Consider the following 19,836-nt stretch of genomic DNA (forward strand, 5'->3'; position numbering starts at 1 on the left):
AAAAAAAAAAAAAAAAAAAAAAAGAAATAGTATTTTTGGCAGCTGAAAAATATTACGTAAGTAATGCAGCATACCAGTTAGTTGTATTAAAATATATATTATGTACAGCTGTGTACTTGGCTTGAAAAGCTTCCTTGATAACATCGTTTAACTTCTTACTGTTCTTTTCATGTTGCTGGTATAAATATCTAATATGTTTTTGTTCAAAACATCAATTAGGTTTCAGTTTAATCTTTATTAATATAGATCTGTTATTACAAGAAGACTGCTGAGCTATGATAATTTGCACAGCAGGAACAATAAAATACCTTCTTTCTGTTTCTTTCTATTCCAGAATTCTTGGCTTTCTGTTATTCTTTTATACAACATACCAAAACTTTTATGATATTTTAAAATTATGTTAAATATTTACAGCTCATATAAGCAAAAGCATTTTTTTTCCCCAAGGTGAACAAAATCGAAAGGCCAAAAATTGCAGGTAGATTGAAGAAGACATACATTAGTTACAGATCTCCACTTCTAATATCTTTCATTCTTTTTCTTTATGTAGCCAGGACTCCTCACTTCCTGCGGATTCAGAATGTGGAAGTTAACGCCGGCCAATTTGCTACCTTCCAGTGCAGTGCCATCGGCAGGACCGTGGCAGGAGACAGGCTCTGGTTACAGGTACAGTAACTCATTTTCACCTGTTGATGAGAGTCCAGCAGGAAGAATACATTCACCCTGGAGGAGGAACCCAGAGAAACAGACTCAGATCCTAGTATAAGAGTTTCCTTCTTTGTTAATAAATAGCCAGATTACTTAGTAATCTATAAAAGCTAATTATTTTTGTTTACGCACCTTTTGTGAATTTCTTTTTTTTCCCCTTTGCTTATGCTTAATTATCTTGCTTGGAAGATCTGATTGTCAAATGACTTATATGGCAGTTTATTAAATTACAAAATATAGCACTCTTCTCCTAAGTCCTCCTCTTGAGAAAAATCTAAAGAGTCTCTCTCTCTCTTACACACACACACACCACACCACACTTCATAGGCCTTTTTGTCATTTGAATTTCCAAACTGTAAGCTTAAACTTAGAAATTAATAATACATATTTTATTTTGAGTTTTTAATTAAATGTTTTGGTGTAATGATCAATTGTGTGACTTGTTTTATATTTATTCAAATTCCACCATATGTGTTTTGCATGGCAGAGGGTTGCATGGATAGATCCATGCTCTCAAGAATCCTGACAGAGAGGGATTAAATTACCTGTCCCTTCTAACCAGAATGCCACCCACTTCTTTAAGCTCTAGGTTTGAGGTTTCCTCCACCTGAGTATTCTCCAATTGCATTCTTGTTTCTTCCTTTTAAGCATTAATCTGGAGGCTGCTCATTTTTCATCTTGAGTGGTGTTGATTTTTTGTCCTTATCTTTCCTTGTTTTGTTTTGTGTGGGTTTCTTTTTTTTTAAAAAGTATTATCTATTTATTTTTGGTTTGCTACTGAGTTGAACTGTCGTTTGGGTTTTAACCCTTCTGTGTATGTGGTTGTGTTCCACACTGGCTTCCACTCCATTATGTGTGCTGGCCTTGTCTCTGCACGTGCCGTCTCTCCACCTCCTGTCATGCCTCACAGCATAATTATGATTGTGATGGGTGACTTTGTGTGACACTCTGTGTACAATTTTTAAATCCTTTATTCCTTTTAATCACTGCAATGTAAATCAGTAGTTGTTTGCTTTGGTTTATATTTGTCTTAGACACAGGGTCTCTCTCTGTTGCCCAGGCTGCAGTAGAGTGGTAACATCACGGCTCACTCAACCTCCTGGGATCAAGTGATCCTCCTGCCTCAGCCTCCCAAGTAGCTGGTACTACAGGCGCATGCAACCATGCTTGAGTAATTATTTTGTCATTTTTATAGGGATGGATTCTCCCTTGTTGCCCAGTCTGGTCTCAAACTCCTAGCCTCAAGTGATCCTCCTACCTTGGCCTCCTAAAGTGCTGGGATTACAGGTGTGAGCCACTGCGTGCAGCCCAGTAGTATTTTTATTCCTCTGTTTCTGGGGAAAATGGGAGATATTTGAATGTACTGTCCCAAGATTAATCAGCAATGGATTGTCAGATGGGAAATGCATTCTGGAGAGACTTCTTGTTGTTTTCTGTCAGGATGCTCCACCCCTCTGCCCAGTGTCACTCTCTTTTTTCATATCCTACTGTCCCTTTTAGAGACATTGCTGGCCAGGAAGTGTATACAGAGGATTACATTGTATATTCCAAGTTCATCTTTACTTTCTTCTTTGTACAAGTTTTGTAACTGTTAAGAACTTTTTGCAGCTTGTGAAAACTGTCTTCAGTATTCAATTTTTTTTTCTCTTTTTAACCCACTTCCCAGTTATTTTAAACTCTTGATGTTAGAATTCAGAATTGTTTTCTTAGATAATGGCTGTTGGTATTAAACACAATCAAGATTGGCCATCTGTGGTAACTGATGAGACAAACATGTTCTATTGACATTTTCCACAAAGTATTAAGCACCTTACAAAAATGAAGCTATTTGTTCCTTTGCTTTATCTCTAGAAATCTTAATTATTTGTGGAAAAATATGTTTTGCTTATAATATTTACGACAAGATTACTTGAGAGAATACAATATAAATACTATATTAAGTCTAGAGAATGTAATATAAATACTATATTAAGTCTAACCTCTTTCCTCAACAGAGTCATCTTAGATACTCCCAAGAATTTACAGGTTTGTGAGGACATGCTTTGCTCTTTTTATTTTCGCAAATGTCCTGGACTTGGTATACTCCTGCTTAAACTTGAGCACTTATTTGGGTTGGAAATCTTTCGCTACTTCCTACCCATCCAGGAACTTTGTTTTAAAGATAATTTGTCATGTGGTATGGAGAAAGCTACTTACAATTTTGGGGTTAAAAAAAAAAAGGGTCTAAATGCAAAGTTCTCAGCCCTGACTCCACTATAGAACAATTTGGAAGGGTTTTGTTTTGGTTTGGTTTGGTTTTTTTTCACAAATGTCTTACCTGTTTTCAGATTCTCATTTAATTGGTCTAGGTTGGGGCCCAGCATGCCATGTTGGGATTCCAGTGTACACCCAGGGTTGGAAATTACTAGTGTGAAGCAAAATACAACACACATTCCAAATCAGGAAAGAAAGAAGGCAGACATAACGTATAACTGGTTCCTGTATTCAGTTGCCTCAATTTGACCCTGATGTTTAATTTTCCATGTATTGATCTTCGAATTTTTTCTCATTAGATTTGAATGATAGTGTTGGTAGTTGTTTTCACAGTCAGTTCCTTAATGCCTTTCTTTTTATCTTACTCAGTCTTCTCTGACCCCTCTTGTCTTTGGTGACCATTTATTACACTACAGTTTTCTACACTGCACTGTCAAGAAGATGACACAGATAGAACTGTTGTGACTTTGAGCTTTTTACTGAAACTTACTTTGTCCTGGAATCAGGACACCATTTGGTTAGTGAATCTTTGTGATGTTAGAATAATTTTACTGTTCAATAATTTATTTTCCCTGGTTGGGTAGGCATTTTATGGGCAAATGTTTATTTTATTAATAGCTTATGAAATAAGACCTGTGTCCTTCACCTGCAAGTATAGTTTCTATTAATCTATATGTTTACAAAGCAGTTTCCAGTAGTGATGAGGGTTTTCAGCAGATGCTGGTTTTGCAGAGCCCTTCTTGCCCTCTTGCCTGGGACTCCTCACTCCCCCTCGAACATTTTCTCAGGCCATCCTTTAGAGGTTGTGATGACATGTAAACCTTTCATCGTGGACCAGGTCTGCATGTAAACTCATTTAGGTCCTCAAAATAATCCTGGTATCCACGCAGAAAATTGAAAACATATTTTTAGGTTTTTCTGTGATTCAAATCTCTCTCAAGAGTGAGACAATATTTAGAAATTAATAACACATCTTTGTTTGGGGGTACTTTGGTGTTTTTGAATATAATCATTTACAATATTTTTTTGAGACAAAGTCTCACTCTGTCACCTAGGCTGGCGTGCAGTGGCATGATCTCAGCTCACTGCAGCCTTGACCACCTGGGCTTAGATGATCCTCCCATCTCAGCCTCCTGGGTAACTGGGACTACAGGCGTGCACCATCACGCCTGGCTAATTTTTTGTACAGGTTCTCACCATGTTGCTTAGGCTGGTCTCAAACTCATGGGCTCAAGCGATCCGCCTGCCTCGGCCTCCCAAAGTGCTGGGACTGGAAGAGTGAGCCACCATGCCCGACCTATTTACAGTAATTTTTACTACTTGCTTTGAAGTCCTTTGAGGCCCACAATAGGCATTCTGCACAAAGTTTCATGGTGGTATCCCATGGTGGTTTATCTGTTTTATAGAAGAGGAGTTGGAAGTATAGGATTCTCCTGGATCACAAGGAAAAATGGCATAGCTGGTAATAATATAACTCTGTTTATTTACTTTTATTTCGCCTCTAAGTAATTCCACTCTACTATACCGTCTTCTTGTATTTGGAAGGTAGGTGAATAGGCGTTATGCACTTATGCTTTGATAGAAGAATTTGGCTGTGACCAGTATTACATCGTTAGTATCAAGGTGCCATCCTGACCATAGAAAATAATGTTTATATGTATTGCTTGTCATATTGATCCATACCTGTGAAAAATGGCCAAGGTTTTGATTTTTTTTAGTTTAGATTAAATATAATCCCTGTCAGTCTTTCACAATAACATAACATAAATAAATCTGATGACACTAATGAAGAAATGTTTATGATGAACAGATGTGTCCCATCTGTTTATATTTTCTTCATCTCATCTGTGGACCACACAGGTTATGTTGCTGAGTGGGATTGTTTTTTCTAGAACACTGAACAAAAGAATAAGACCCAGTATGTGAGCGCATCCATCATTACAGCTGTAAAATACTTTAAAAAATTTTCCAGACGGTAGGAAGACAACATCTGTAGAACTCTTTTATTGTATTGAAAAACCTATATGCACTGCAGTTCTTGAAGATACTTGTGATATGCTATCGGATATGGCAGTCTATTCATATAAACACGGACTGCAACAGTGTGAGATTCTAAAATTAAATGTATTTATGGAAGTCATTCAAGCACCCAAAATATTACCGTGATTTTTTCTATCAACTTTCTAATCACTTTCTGAGCCCACATTTTGAAAATATCTCAGAGTCTGTATACATATACAGTGTGTATGTGTGTGTATATATATATAATACTGAAAAGAGAAAATGGAATTTGGGATTTTCTTTTTATACTTTCTGTACACTTTTATACTTTTAAAAATACTTTCATGGCTGGCTGCAGTGGCTCACGCCTGTAATCCCAGCACTTTGAGAGGGTGGGGCGAGTGGATCACGAGGTCGGGAAATCGAGATCATCCTGGTCAACATTGTGAGACCCTGTCTCTACTAAAAATACAAAAATTAGCTGGGTGCGGTGGCACATGCCTGTAATTCCAGCTGCTGAGAAGGCTGAGGCAGGAGAATCGCTTGAACCTGGGAGGCGGAGGTTGCAGTGAGCCAAGATTGTGCTGCTGCACTCCATCTCAAAAATAAATAAATAAAAATAAATAACTTCTGTTTGCTGATGGGCAACTTCTGAGGTTGTATATTTTTTATGTAGTCACTGACCTTTAAGCCATGTATGGTTGTATTAAAGCCTTTATTGTTCTTTCTTCAGTATTCCAAATATTATTTGTCTACACGTGCTTGTTTCTCTCAGGACTTCCTATTTATAATACTTTTCAGTAAATGAAGGTGATAACTAATGCTAGCTAGTGTTTATGTACCTATAGATGACTCATGCATGTGCAGTTACAAGACCTGTGGCATGGGGGCCACTGCCTTCCTCTTCCCCTGCCTGTGGTCCCATTTTGGTGTTTTTGTAACTTCTGCTCTTTATTTCTTGTAATCATTGTAGAGGTTCCTGCATTCCTTATTCTTAGCAACCACATAACATTCAGAGTGGGTGGGAAATACAAAAGTTCTGCCTCCAGGACAAAGAGCAGAAGACAGGGAGGGAGGAGTGATGTCTTTTCAACAATGGATGAACAGGATCTTTGATCAGGCCAGGGTTTGAGGTGCGCATGTTGAGTGAATAGCAGTGGAAACCTGGAAAATAACCACTTTCTCACAGTTGTTAGAGGTCCCTACCATTTTTAAATATCTTACTTTTTAAAATTACACAATTATGTAACCTGAATTTGGAGCAATCTTTAAATTAAATTCCTAATTTTATTGATGAGAAAACAGAAGCCCAGAATATGTAGGAAACTTTAGTGCAGTTGTATATCCGGTTTTTATGTTTATTATAGTTAACTCCATTTCATTAGTGAAAGTCAGTTTTATATGTCTAATATGTTGATGTCTGTATATATATGTACATGTTTATACTTACGTACAAGTATTGTGTGATTTATTTACAAATGCATGAATTTTTTCTCGGACATTTTTCTTCACTGAATGATCTTGGATCTCAAATATTAGCCTTTTAACCTGATAGTCTCAGATTTACTGTGATTTACCTGTGTTGAATTTAGAACTTTAAAATCCATCATAGCACAATATAATTGAGAGTTTTACTGTTTTGTTAGCAGAGCTTGGCATTTATTGTAAGTAATGCACCAGAATAGTCTTTTAAAATTATTCCGTAATATGCATTAGTTCATACAATAGAAGAGGAAATCAGATGATGTTACTTTAAAGTACAGTAGTATCCTCTTATCTGAGATTTTCACTTTCCATGGTTTCTGTTACCTGTGGTCAATGAAAATGTCATTCAAAAATGTCAAATGGAAAATTTCAGAAATAAACAATTCATAAGTTTTAAATTGTGCAGCATTCTGAGCAGCACGATGAAAAGTTCCTCTTCCCACCCTGTCCCACTGAAGACATGAATCATCCCTTTGTCCAACAAATCCCACTACCCACCCACTAGTTACTGAGGAGGTGTCTTGGTTATCAGATAGGCTGTCTCAAGATCACAGTGCTTGTGTTCAAGTCGCCCTTACTTTACTTAACCCCCAAAGCACAGGAGTAGTGATGCTGGCAATCTGGATATGCCCAAGAGAAGGCATCAAGTGCTTCCTTTAAGTGAGAAGGTGAAAGTGCTCAACTTAATAAGGAAAGAAAAAACTTGTATGCACTGCTTGCTAAGATCTACAGTAAGAAAGAATTTTCTATACCTGAAATTGTGAAGAAGGAAAAAGAAATTTGTTCTAGTTTTGCTGTTGTACCTCAGACTGCAAAAGTTTACAGCCACAGTGCGTGGTAAGTGCTTAGTTAAGATATACAAGGTGGCATTAAGTTTGTGTGTGCAAGACATGACAGAAGCTATCCATGTTTTCAGGCATCCACTAGGGGTCTTGAAATGTATCTCCCATGGAACAGGGGGGACTGCTATGCTGTTAAAAACACTGGTACAACTGAGCACCCAGACTAGTACTTGTCACATAGCAAAATGCTCAGTGAGTACCTACTAATGCATGGGGCTTACTGACTACCCAAACAAATCGTGTAGCTCCTTCAGGTGAGCATCAAAAGTAGATTTGTAGTTAGAGCAGGAAAACAAGCACAGAGGAAGTGTTTCTCTCTGGGATGATTGCTTTAGGCCTACAGTTCCTGTTCAGAGGATGGTCTTTGATGAGAGGAGCAATACATAGAACGCAGTGGTGCCTCTGCTGCTTCAGGATATATAGAAAACATCATGCAAAGTTGCAAAAACTGATTAATAAAAACACGCATATGTTGGAGTAATTTTAGAAGCCAATATGTTCAATATGTCATCTTTCCTAAACCTTCATTTCTTGTACCCTTTGCCTAGGTTTTCTTATTCTGTCGTAATTATAACTTCTTTCTTAATTCTTCCTTTAAAAACTTTCTTACCATAGCATCCACATTAAACATTATAGACATATACCTTTATTTTTCCCATGATCTCCATGAACATAAGAAATATACCTGTAATAAGGATATTCCATTTGAGTTTGCACAATGGCAACACCTGTGTCATAGTAATAGATGAATTAAACCTACCCCATCCACCTTTTGTAAAGAATGTAATTCCATTTGAGCTCTTACTTTGAGGAGTTTAATTTTCATTTTAAAAAGTACTTAGAATTAACAGTTTCTTAGCTGTTGGCCTAGAGATTGATATTTTTTTTTCCTTTGAGAGTTTGACATATAATTCCACCAAGCTGGTTATGAGCTACAGAATCGTGAAAAAATTATGTTTCTCTAGTCTAATAAATTGCTCACATTTTGTTTTTTAGCTCAGATAATTTTAGACCTTTTCTGAGAGAAAAGAGGGAAACCTTGATATTTTATAACCTACAGTGATTTTCATGGGAACAGTTTCACTGCTCTACCATAGAATTTGACTTCTGAATGAATAAATTAAAAATTGTATGAATAGTGTTTATATTACTGACTTCAACAGGGGTGTTTGAAATAAAGTAATTGCAACTACATTTACTGAGCACTGCTATGTGCTAGTTACTCTGGTAGGTGATGTTCAGGCATTTTTTGTCATTGATCCCTACAAGAATTTTATTATGTGTCCATTTATAGAAGAAGCAGCTGAGGCTTAGAAAGTTTTAACAACTCTTCCAATGGGGCATTGCTCGTCACAGTGCTCGGATTTGAACCAGGCCATCTATGTTGTATCGTAACCATAATGCATCTTTGGTACTGCAGAAAAAGACGTAGATAGTTCCTCATGAATTCATAAGTATCCTGTAGTAATTTAAACGATAGCATTGATCAGAATTTACAATTAAAGTTGTTTTTGTATGTATGCAGTGTTGCCTTGGCTTTCGTGTTATGGATATAGACTTTTGGTCAACCTTTCGAGGTGGCTTTTAGTTTCATTTGTTGATTATAAGGAAAAAAAGCACAACTGTATTTCAGAACAATTTTGTTATTATGTATAAAAGCCACAAAATGATATGAAAAGAAGTAAAATTATGGTTCCCTTCATAAGCTTAACTTGGGTATTTTATGCCATATATATTAAAGCATAAATTTAACATCACTTAGCATCCCAGAAAATACTAGAAATGCATAAAGGAGGACTGTCTTTAGTTGCTATGGGAACCATTTGCTCTCAAAAATTTTGAGTAGTTAAAATCACATCCATTATTGTTTTAGTCAGTTAAATATCTATATCTATATTTATATAATATACTGAACAATCAGACTGAAGCTACTGAAAACCTTTAGGTGTATACTGTATGTTTTAACTTAGTATGATTTTGGATTACCTTTATTTAAAAATAAAGATTTCTTTTATATTGATGAAACAGTATAACATGTCTAGGGATACTCCAGAAGAAATATTAATAATTTTTCCTTTGTGATATTATCTAACTCAGCCAAAGAGAGATGTAAGCAGCAGGTGCTATAGGATGTGGCAGGAACAGGTGGGGCAGTAGAGAGCCCCTTCCTCCATAGCAACCTTGAGGTCTCCTGGCCTCAACTTGAAATTGGACCTTTTATTTTTTTCTTTCTGGCTTTTATTTTAGGTCAGAGAGTACATACTCAGGTTTGTTACATGGGTAGATTTTGTATTGCTGGGGTTTGGTGTACAAGTGGTTTTGTCACCCAGGTGGCGAGCATAGTACCTGATAGGTAGTTTTTCAACCCTCACCTGCCTCCCACCCTCCACCCTAAATTACACCCTGGTGTCTGAAATTGGGCTTTTAAAACTACTGGTCAAGTTGTGTCAGTCTGGAGGGCAGAAGAGAAGGAAAGGCATCGCCACTAATCTTAAGGTCTGCTTCCTTTGGGCCTACAAACCATATGTTCTGGGAAAGCCTTCTTTCATCTTTTCTCATATTCAGCAGAAGGTTCACTTGTTCTTCTTGCTTCCAAGTATCCGAGGCTATCCCATGAGAAAGGAAGGCAGAGATGGCCATGGTTGGTGCTGCCTGCTCCATGGGGCCAGCGGGAAATGGGAACAGGTAAAAGCCCCACCGGCTGCTGAGTTGGCAGGGCGGGAACCTCATGCTCCCTGAGTGCAGCTGCAGCTTCCCAGCCATGGCTGCAGATCTGGCATCCCTGTGCTCTTAGAGGCTGGGAGCAGGCAGGAGCCCTGCCCTCCCAGGCGCAGCTGCAGCAACCCAGCCATGGCTGTGGACTGGGCATCTTTGCACTCTCTGGGACCCAGGAAGACACCCCTGCCCCTGCAGGCTTGGAAGTGCCTGCTCCCACTGCCTGGCCTCTCCCTGCTCCCAGTGCCTGCTCCAATCTTGGAGCAAAGTTGAAGCCAAACACAGGTGCTGTCGCAACCCAGCTGGGTGTGTGTGCACCCAGGGCAGTGCTGACATGCCAGCCCCCTGCCGCCTCAGCCCCTTCCTGACTTTAGGTACTGACAAGCATGGGAGGAAGGCTGAGGGGTTATTGAGGGCAGTTTGGCACTGGCCTGCAGGTGCCCTTCAGCATGTACAGCCTGGGTGCCATGAACAGCAGGAGGCAGACAGGCTCCAGGGCAGATGGAGGAGTTCCCCAGCGAAGTCCCACCTTCAAGCCAGGGAAGGCCTGAAGGCTGGGAGCCAGGCTGTCAGTCCTGCAGTCCGGGAGTGGAAAATTATGGGTTTTTTTTTTTGTGCCCACCCATGGCCACCCATGAACCGATCAACACACACTTCCTCCACTCTGAAGCCCATAAAATCCATGGACTCAGCCAGACTTGAGCACTCAGGCCAACCTGCCTGGGGAAAGGAGCTACCCACTTTAGGGTCTCCTCTTCGCTGAGAGCTGAGCACTTGACTGATGACCTGCCTACACAGAGGAGCTACCCACTCAAGGGTCTCCTCTCTGCTGAGAGCTGAACACTTATTAGGACACCCTCACTGTGGAGTGGAGCTGACCCCTGTGGGTTTTCTTTGAGTTATTCTGTCATTCAGTAAAGCTCCTGTTCACCTTACTCACCCTCCGCTTGTCTGCATACCTCATTCTTCCTGGACACAGGACAAGAACTCGGGATGCACCAAATGGCGGGGCTGCAAGGGCTATAACACAAGCAAGGCTGAAACACACTCCTTGCTCACCACATTGTGGGTGACAAGGAAGAGAGAAGGAGCAAAGACCTGTAGCCCTCCAGGGAGCCCAGACCTAGAAGCTCCCTGGGCCAGGGCTGTGGCACCCTCTTTGTGGCTCTGCAGTTCCTGGTGTCTCAAGCTTCTGGGTGCCACCATGTTCCCCATTGCCAGCCTTGGAAGCAGGTTGCAGAGAGCTGGTGCCCATGCTGGCACCTGGAGCTTCCCATTCCACCACAGCTAGTGTGCCTGACTGTGTGCAGTGGCCAGATCCCATGCTTGCTCACTTACGCACCCCTCACCTCTCCACTTGCCCTTGGCAGGCATGGAATCCAGGCCGGTAGTGTCAGCCGAGTGCAGCCTTCCAGGCCAAGTGGGCCCATTGGGCCCAAGCAAAACTCAGGTAAAGGTACCACTGGCCACAGAGGTTTCTGGGTGGCAAAGTAACACCCCAAGGATCCCATAACATTATCAGCCATTGATGATCATTGCCTTGGTTTATTAATTCATTAGGAGTTGCAGAATGGTCTGGGTCTATCCGTCACTCACTGTCATCACCTAAAAGTGACCAAGGTAGTTATAATTATTGTTGTTGTCATCATCAGCATCTTTGTCATCAGCTTGTGTGTTTGAACACATTTGATGGGTTTCAGTCCATTGTACTTAATATCTTTATTGCCGCTGATGTCTTCCCCAGCCTTCCAGTGGGGCTTACTCTGCATGGGTGACTCCTGTCCTGGTCCATCTCAGGGGGCTTCTTTGCTTTCTGGTGCAATGACATATTCTAGGTGTATATTTTCCGTTTTCTACTTTAGACCTAGAATTGGCCATTTTTTCAGGGAATCCTGTTTCTTTTTCTGTGGGAAATGGCCGTTAGAAGTTATACTCTTAGCATAGAGGTGCTCATTACTACTTTATTTTATTTATTGTTTTTGGATCTTCTCATTGGAGAGAGCTAGGATACCTAGGTATGCACACATACACACATTTAAAGACAAACTGTGCCCTGAGTGCACACTGACAATTCCTATGCAAATTCAAAACTGTAGGGATTTTAACCTCCTTTATCTTGCATCTTTATCCTCTTTCAACTATGTTTTCAGAAGAGTTGTATATTTTAAGGCATATTGACTAAGGAAAAGTGACGTTATTAACCAGGCATGTTAATGACTAGCCTGGTCTTTTAGATCATGTTTGATAGGTAGCACAGGCACTGCCACTCTCCCCATACTAGAGTGCTGTAATTATAGTTTAAAAGTGAACTGGCTTGAGACCTAGTTTTACAAAGGTTTGAACCTTTAAATATGTAAAAAAAAAGGTTTGTCAGTGTTGGGCTCCTTAGTTTAATTTGGCCAAGTTAACCCACTTAACAGTTGGATATTTGATTTTAAGACTAAAGAACTTCTAATTTGGCTGGTATTTCTAGTTACTGCATTTATTATGTATATTCTATATTATTTGGATTAACTTCTAGATAACATTTAAATACAGGTTTATTAAATAATGTTATTCAGCTATTATGAATATATCCTGAAATGAACTATGTCTTAAATAACAGAATGAAGCTCTAAATTTCCCTATTCAAATTCTTCTTTAATATACCAATAATAATAGGATATAACTTTGGATATCTGTATATTATTTTGGCTCTCTGTATATTCATTAGCCAACTTAAAGTGTACTTGTCAATATATATTGCTAGTATGTGATGATACAAGTAAGAATGTTTAGTTTCAGTACAGTACTCCAGATTGATAAATATTTGGGTTAACTTGGTTGTGGTCTAGAAATCAAAGGTCAATACTAGGTTAATTATTAAAATAAAACATATGGGCTGTATAAAGGGTAGATTCTTCTTTGAGATGTTCAATGAATACAGGATTTAGCTTGCATAAGATATTTCAAACAGAATTACTCCAAGCCCTGCTGATGTTATTGGTGATGTCAGTGGTAAGAATTTCAATCAATATCTTACAAATGGGCATATTTGAAAGTTGGATAATACAGACTATTTTCACTATTGAAGAAATGAAAGTGCCGCTTAATCCTCACATGTATGTCTGAGGAAGGGGGACTGGCTCAGAGCCCCTTGATGCCTGTGCACTCAGAGCAGCTCCAAAATGCCAGAGATTGATTAATTTGCTGCAAGTGCTGCTAACTTCCCAGACCTCAATGTCTTTCAATCATTGCTCTGATTATTGCAAAACTGTTTCTGAAAGACTTAATATGTATCTTTTTGCTGGTAAATTACTGCTCATTTAGAAGTCCTAGAGTTAGTCCATTGCATAAAGAAGGTGGTAAGTCCAATTTAAATAACTATCAGTACTTTTTTCTAGCCTGCTCAAATTGAAATACATGCACATTTGAAGATACTCTTCCTTTTATAAAGAGCTGTATTTAACCCAGTCAGATATCTCCTCTCAGGCATCATCATTATGGTTATTTCACTAAGTGGACAAAAGATGGGTCAGTGATTTCTTTAACAACCCAGGACATTCGGTCGCTGTGCTTTGCATGGAGTCTGAGGTTTTTGTTCCCAACAATTGTGTCCTAGGCTGTCTCTCTTAGTGAACTCTCATATGGTAAAGAACAGTCTGATGCCCATCCTTCCTCATTTTTTATGGTCCGTCTGTCATGCTATTAAGAATGTAGAGTGCCAGTGCTTGGCAGGGCTGCCTCTTTCTTCTGAAAATTGGGCAAAATCTGGCTGACAATTTTGCTGTCTCTACCTGATGTATGTTTTCATCATTTTGTTTTGCTAGAGTAACAAAAAGTTCCCTGTGGATTTCTAGATGCTCAGTGGTACCTGAGGTTCTGAACACATTGACCTCTCCAGGTGTCACTGTCATGGGGAAAGGACAGCAGGGGGCAAAAACTCTCATGCCTTTCTGTGCCTGTCTTGGAGCAAAGAGATCCAAAGAGAGCAAAGAGATCCAGGGGCTGGCCATCACTCCCCACACTTCCCAGTTTAATTCTAGCCTAGGGAATGGAATCTGGGGACCAAAAGACATCTAAAATCAATTAATTTAGTCACTCGTTCAATGCCTGAATCACTTTTAATATCACCACCAGTCCTCCCTAGGATGTACGAGGCATGGTTGATATGTTACAGTTAGAGCAATAAGAACCTGGCAAGGATCCCTGCCTTCATGGGACTTGTATTCTAGTAGGGGAGATAGATAGCAACTATGATAAGTAAGATAATTATGCAGCATGTTAGGAAGGGGTAAGTGGCACTCTTAAAGGAATAGCTAGGTGGTGCCAAGGAGGAGCATGTTTCAGTTTGGAATTTAGGCATCAGGTTAGGCCTCAGTGAAGATGTATTTGAGCAGTCCCTGGAAGGAGATGGAGTTGACTCTGGTGGTTGGTGGGAAGCATCCTAGGAAGAGGAAGAGGTCTCAAGGAAGGAGGAAGCTTGGGCTGGAAAGAACAGCCAGGAGCCCACGTGGTGGGACAGAGTCAGCCGGCACAGTGTGGCTATGACACATTGGGACTGGGAGTGCCTGAGGATGGGAGGCCTTGGTGTGTGCGTTCTCGGTGGTCATTCTTAGTACCTTAGCCTGTACTCCAAAATCTATAATCAGAAAGTTTCCGTATCTAATTTAGTAGCAAAACCTGCCCATTTTTGTAATTCATTTGGTGACCAAACCTGACCTGAATGGATGTGAAGCTATTTAGGGTCTCTGTTTTTGCCTCCTTAAAGTCAATATTCCTACGTTTTGATGCAGAAATATCAAAACCTAGGAATTACGGAATGCTGTCTCAGACTCTCCTTGGGGTGTCAAAGAATATGCAGTACAGATGCCTTTATAAAATAAAATTAAAAATCTGAATTCTGAACCACATTTTACTCCAAGGATTTCAGATAAGTAAGTACTGGTGACTTGTACTAGCTCCCTGTGGCCCAGACATTCACGTCCCATTCCTGTTTTACGTGCCCGTCCTTTCCATGCTGGAAGATGGTTGTCCTCCCCCCTCATTCTTAGCTAGCCGTGTTAATGGCTAGCCTGGTCTCCGGCTCCTCCCCTTCTTCAGCTCCCTAACTGTGGACGAGAGGATTTCTTCACTGTCTAGTCCACAGTCCTCTGAACAAGTCTGCTTCTCATATGCTCTGCCAAAAACCTGAGGCGCTGAATGGAATGCTGTGTGCTGGGACAGGGACAAGAGGGACCATCTCTCCAGATACTTCATTAACACAACTGAAAATTGAATTAGGATTTTAGACAAAAACCTGCTCCACAATTGTTATGTATCTTTTAATGATGAAGATGATGCTAAATCAGAACTCTATCCACTTAACAAAGTCTGATTTTACAGGGAAGCATCAGATGCACATTTATTTTTATTGATGTTTATCTTGTTTTAATTTATTGTTTGGCTTTGTAGATATCTTTTTCCATCCCTTTTTGTTAATTTATGTGCTTTATTGTCACCTGTACATTTGAGAAGCACATCTATGACTATCAAAGGCAGGAATAAACATGTTGGGAGAAGTCAGGGATGAGGAAATAGCCTTGTGTCAAGGCACTGGAAACAGATGTCAGTATTGGTGCCGACGAGCGGCTGTGACTCTGGTCACTTGCACGTTTCTAGTCCACCTGATCTTCCTGGCAGTTATCCCATCTTGTTCTCCTCCTGTCCACTGAGCTATCGTAGGAGACATTGCCTGGTGCTTTGCCAGTGACTCTGAACACTGTGCATCCTCATTTCCTCATGCTCCAAGAAATATGGTTCGACACTGGAAGAAGAAAAGTAATACCTTTTCCTCACCCATCTCAAGGTTTATGGCTGAAATCCATATAACAAAAAGATAAACACATAAAAAATTATTTAATACAGCTGGGTGCAGTGGTTCACACCTGTAGTCCCAGTGCTTTGGGAGGCCGAGGCGGGCGATTACAAGGTCAGGATTTCAAGACTAGACTGGCCAATATGGTGAAATCCCATCTCTACTAAAAATACAAAAATTAGGTTGTGGTGGCAGGTGCCTGTAGTCCCAGCTAATCGGGAGGCTGAGGCAGGAAAATTGCTTGAACCCGGGAGGCGGAGGTTGCAAGTGAGCCAAGATCGAGCTGCTGCATTCCAGCCTGGGTGACAGGGCAAGACTCCGTCTCAAAAAAAGAGAAAATTATTTAATACAAGTTTTACATGACACAGGAGCCTTCAGAAAATGAAGACCCGAAGACTCAGAGAAAACTGTGTTTTTATGGACAGTCGCATGAAAGTGTGATTGAGGGACAACAGGGCAGGATCTGATGGTAATAAACAGGGTGCACTGAACAAGGCCTGTTTGTTCAGCATCTCTGTGGCCTGCGTGACATTCCTGCCCTCCAGATACAGGGCAGGATACCTGCCACATGAAGGCCTTTGGGGAGGATGGAGGGAGGAAGTCAAAGAGAATGACCTCTCTGAGTTTCCTAGCCCATCTCAGGGCAGAAAGGGACAAGTGGAATTTCAGTTTCTGTGTCCTGCTTTGTTGCTGGGGGGAGGGGGGAAGATGGTCAGCATGACCTTTCTGATGCCGTGGTTTTCTCAGCTTCTTTCAGCTTAAAATACTCAGTATGCCAAAGTGTCCTATTTTGGGGTGGCATTTCCTGCACTGCATCAACGCTAACGAAGTGGAGGGTGAGGTCTCTGTCCTCCCTTCTCCTCCCCATGCAGTACTTTGAGGACATCCCCTCATTTCTTCTCCATTAGCCCCACAGTGCATTTGCTGCCCTTACGCATATCTTCTCAGAATGGGGCTGATAGAGAACCTGATGTTGCTGTTGCACCTGACACATTTTTTGCTTTAAGAACCAAGGAGGGGTCTGTGAATGTGTACGTGTCAGGATTTCAAAGGAAACTAATAACGTCATTGAAGGCTCATGTCTTTTTCCCTCGTGGATCACATCTTTCTGTGTGTTGGGTCATTTGGCCTCCTCATTTCTGTGTCTCTCCCCATCCTTGCCCTGCCTGGTCCTTTTCTCCCCATGCTTCCTCTCCTATTGCCTCACCCAGCTTTCCGCATTCCTTTCTGATTTTCTATCTTCACACTGTCGTTCCCCCGCTCTTCTCCAGTGTAGACTACATGTTTTCCCACTTCTTCTGTTTTGTTATCTCACTGCCCCTGTGGCTCTTCTGTCTCTTCGTGCCTTCCTGGTCTGGCCTTTACTCATTTCATTCATCCTATGGGGTGCCTCCAAGGTTGCTGTCTTCAGGCTGCTATTCTAGCTCATGATTCCAAACTGGGGTACTCTACTTTGGTGACCCAACGTGATCTTAAAGACTTGCTTATGTACCTCTTGACAAATCAAGGTGCACAACCCCTGGACACCTTCAGAAAGCCACAGGGCTTCTAGTTTCTAGATGATCACCATTTTGGCATCCTATTGCTGCTGTAACAAATTAACTCAAACCTCGTGGCTTCATCATCTTACTGTCTTGCATGTCAGAAGCCCTGAAATAAGGTGATGGCCGGGTTAGTTCCTCCCAAAAGCTCTGGGAAGAATCTGGTCCTTGCCTTTTCCAGCTTCTAGAGACCTCCCTCATATTTTGTCTCGTGACGCCCTCCTCACACTTCAAAGCCCATCGGCACAACCTCTGCTTCTGTTACCTTTCCTTCGCATTGATCCTTCTGCTTTCCTCATAAATAGAGCCTTGTGATTACATGTAGCCAACCTAGATAATCCAGCCTGTCTTCCCGTTTCTAGATCCTTATTTTAATCATATCTGCCAACTCCTTTTTTTGCCATGTAAGGTAACATAGTCCCAGATTCTGGGGACTGGGATGTAGACATCTTTGGAGGCCCTTTTTCTGCCTACCACAGTCATGATGAGTTGGGGCAGTGTTGCTGAGTGATGACACACAGAACCTCTAAAACTTTCTTTTATATTCCCTGTTAGTCTCCATTGTAAATATGGATTCTTTGTCTAGGGTTTGGGGTTTAAGTCTGTTAATTTAAAGAACCTCATTTTTCTCTTCTACCCCTGGAAAGTTTTTTTCCACTGAGGCTGTGATTCCTAGAGTCAGCCAATATTTCCTGAGTTCTATTTATTGTGCACCTGGGTACACAAAATGAATAAGATATGACCCTGGACCTTATGGTCTGCTAGAGGGGAAAGATGTTACTGCAGGGGAGTACACGTTGTGTTGATTTCATTTTCTGGATATCTTTAGGTTCCTTCCCTTCCTTTCTGTCTTCTCTCTTTGTGTCATTTGTTACTATGATTTCTGAAAACAATTTACCCGTTTTCCTTTGACATCAGTTGGGGTCACGCCGTATCTCCTCCAGGCCATTACTGTATACACAGAGGTGTTTGTGTTACCACTTTGCCTAAGGTCCTTCCATTCCCAGCAGCAGAATATACTGAAATCCTCAACATGTTGTGTTTCTTGTTGGACTCTGTATTGTGCTTTTCCTTCCAGCCTTTTTATCTGCCATTCTAAGAAACACTTCTGTCCTTGCCATATGGGATAAGTTATACTTCCCTTAGAGTTCCCCTAGAGTTCCCCTGTACTTTCCCTATAGTTCTTTTATAGTTCTCATATAGTTCCCCCATAGTTACCCTATATTTCCCCTATAGTTCTGTGATCTCTCTTGGCTCCTGACTCTAGAGAGCTTCTCTTACTCACTAGACTTTTCCTCTTTATTCCCTGCCTAAGAAACTTCTGTGCATACCCAAGCCTGGGCTCAAGCAGTGCTTCCTGGAAAGCTTGCACTGACACCATCTCCAGGACTATAGTTTGAATATTTGTCCCCTCCAAAACTCATGTTGAAATGTTAATCTCCAGTATTAAATCAGTATTGAATCTCCAGTGTCATGAGTGAGAGGTGGGGCCTTTAAGAGGTGATTGGATCGTCATAGAAGAGCCCTCATGAATGGATCAATCCATGTATGGATTAGTGGATTAATGGGTTATCATGGGAGAGGGACCAGTGGCTTTATGAGAAGAGAAGGAGAGACTTGAACTGGCAGACTCAGCCCCTCACCATGTGATGCCCTGTGCTGCCTCAAGAATCTGCAGAGTTCTGGCTGGGCGTGGTGGCTCACGCCTGTAATCCCAGCACTTTGGGAGGCCAAAGCAGGCAGATCATGAGGTCAGGAGATGGAGACCAACCTGGCTAACACGGTGAAACCCCATCTCTGCTAAAAATACAAAAAAAAAAAAATTTAACCGAGCGTGGTGGCAGACGCCTGTAGTCCCAGCTACTCAGGACTTTGAGGCAGGAGAATGGCGTGAACCCGGGAGGTGGAGCTTGCAGTGAGTGGAAATCATGCCACTGCCCACCAGCAAGAAGGCCCTCACCAGATGAGGCCATTTGACTTGGGCTTCTTAGCGTCAATTACTGAAAGAAATACATTTCTTTATAAATTTTAGTTTCAGATATTCTGTTATAAGCAACAGAAAGCAGACTGAGACATCCAGTCAGGTCTCCTCCTCCTCTGTGCTATGGGAGGCAGTTCGTTGCTCTGTATTGTAATTATTGCCTTGTCTGTTTTTTTTTCTAGCCAAACAATAAACTCAATTAGGTCAGTGATGGTTCTTTTAATTTTATGCTGTCTTATATGGTATAGTGTGTGCTCCACAAAAGATTGTCACCAAATGTTGGTTGAATGAATTTCTGAATCCATGCACATGTGAATGGTTTAATACAAAATGGCCTGCAGATTTGAGTAAGATGTGTGATGTGCTGTTCATGCGTAGATTCTAGGCTAAAAGGATTGCTGCTTAGCACTTGGTTTCTCCTCCCTATGTACTATTTCTCTTGAAGCTGAATCTGACTTTTCATGTGATTAAGTA

At 40.9% G+C, this 19,836-nt stretch overlaps 1 protein-coding gene across 10 annotated transcripts in view; it reads left to right on the plus strand.

The window, feature by feature from the left end:
* Window positions 1-19,836, plus strand: part of PTPRM (protein tyrosine phosphatase receptor type M) — a 797,738-nt gene that overhangs the window by 314,959 nt on the left and 462,943 nt on the right. For all 10 annotated transcript variants that reach the window (XM_017864681.1, XM_017864682.1, XM_017864683.1 and 7 more), the window contains exon 5: window positions 551-666. In XM_017864681.1, coding sequence (XP_017720170.1) covers window positions 551-666 — 116 coding nt within the window. The remainder of the gene's footprint in view (window positions 1-550; window positions 667-19,836) is intronic.

Source organism: Rhinopithecus bieti, unplaced genomic scaffold (genome assembly GCF_001698545.2).
Source record: "Rhinopithecus bieti isolate Rb0 unplaced genomic scaffold, ASM169854v2 scaffold_73682, whole genome shotgun sequence".
Taxonomy (NCBI): domain Eukaryota; kingdom Metazoa; phylum Chordata; class Mammalia; order Primates; family Cercopithecidae; genus Rhinopithecus; species Rhinopithecus bieti.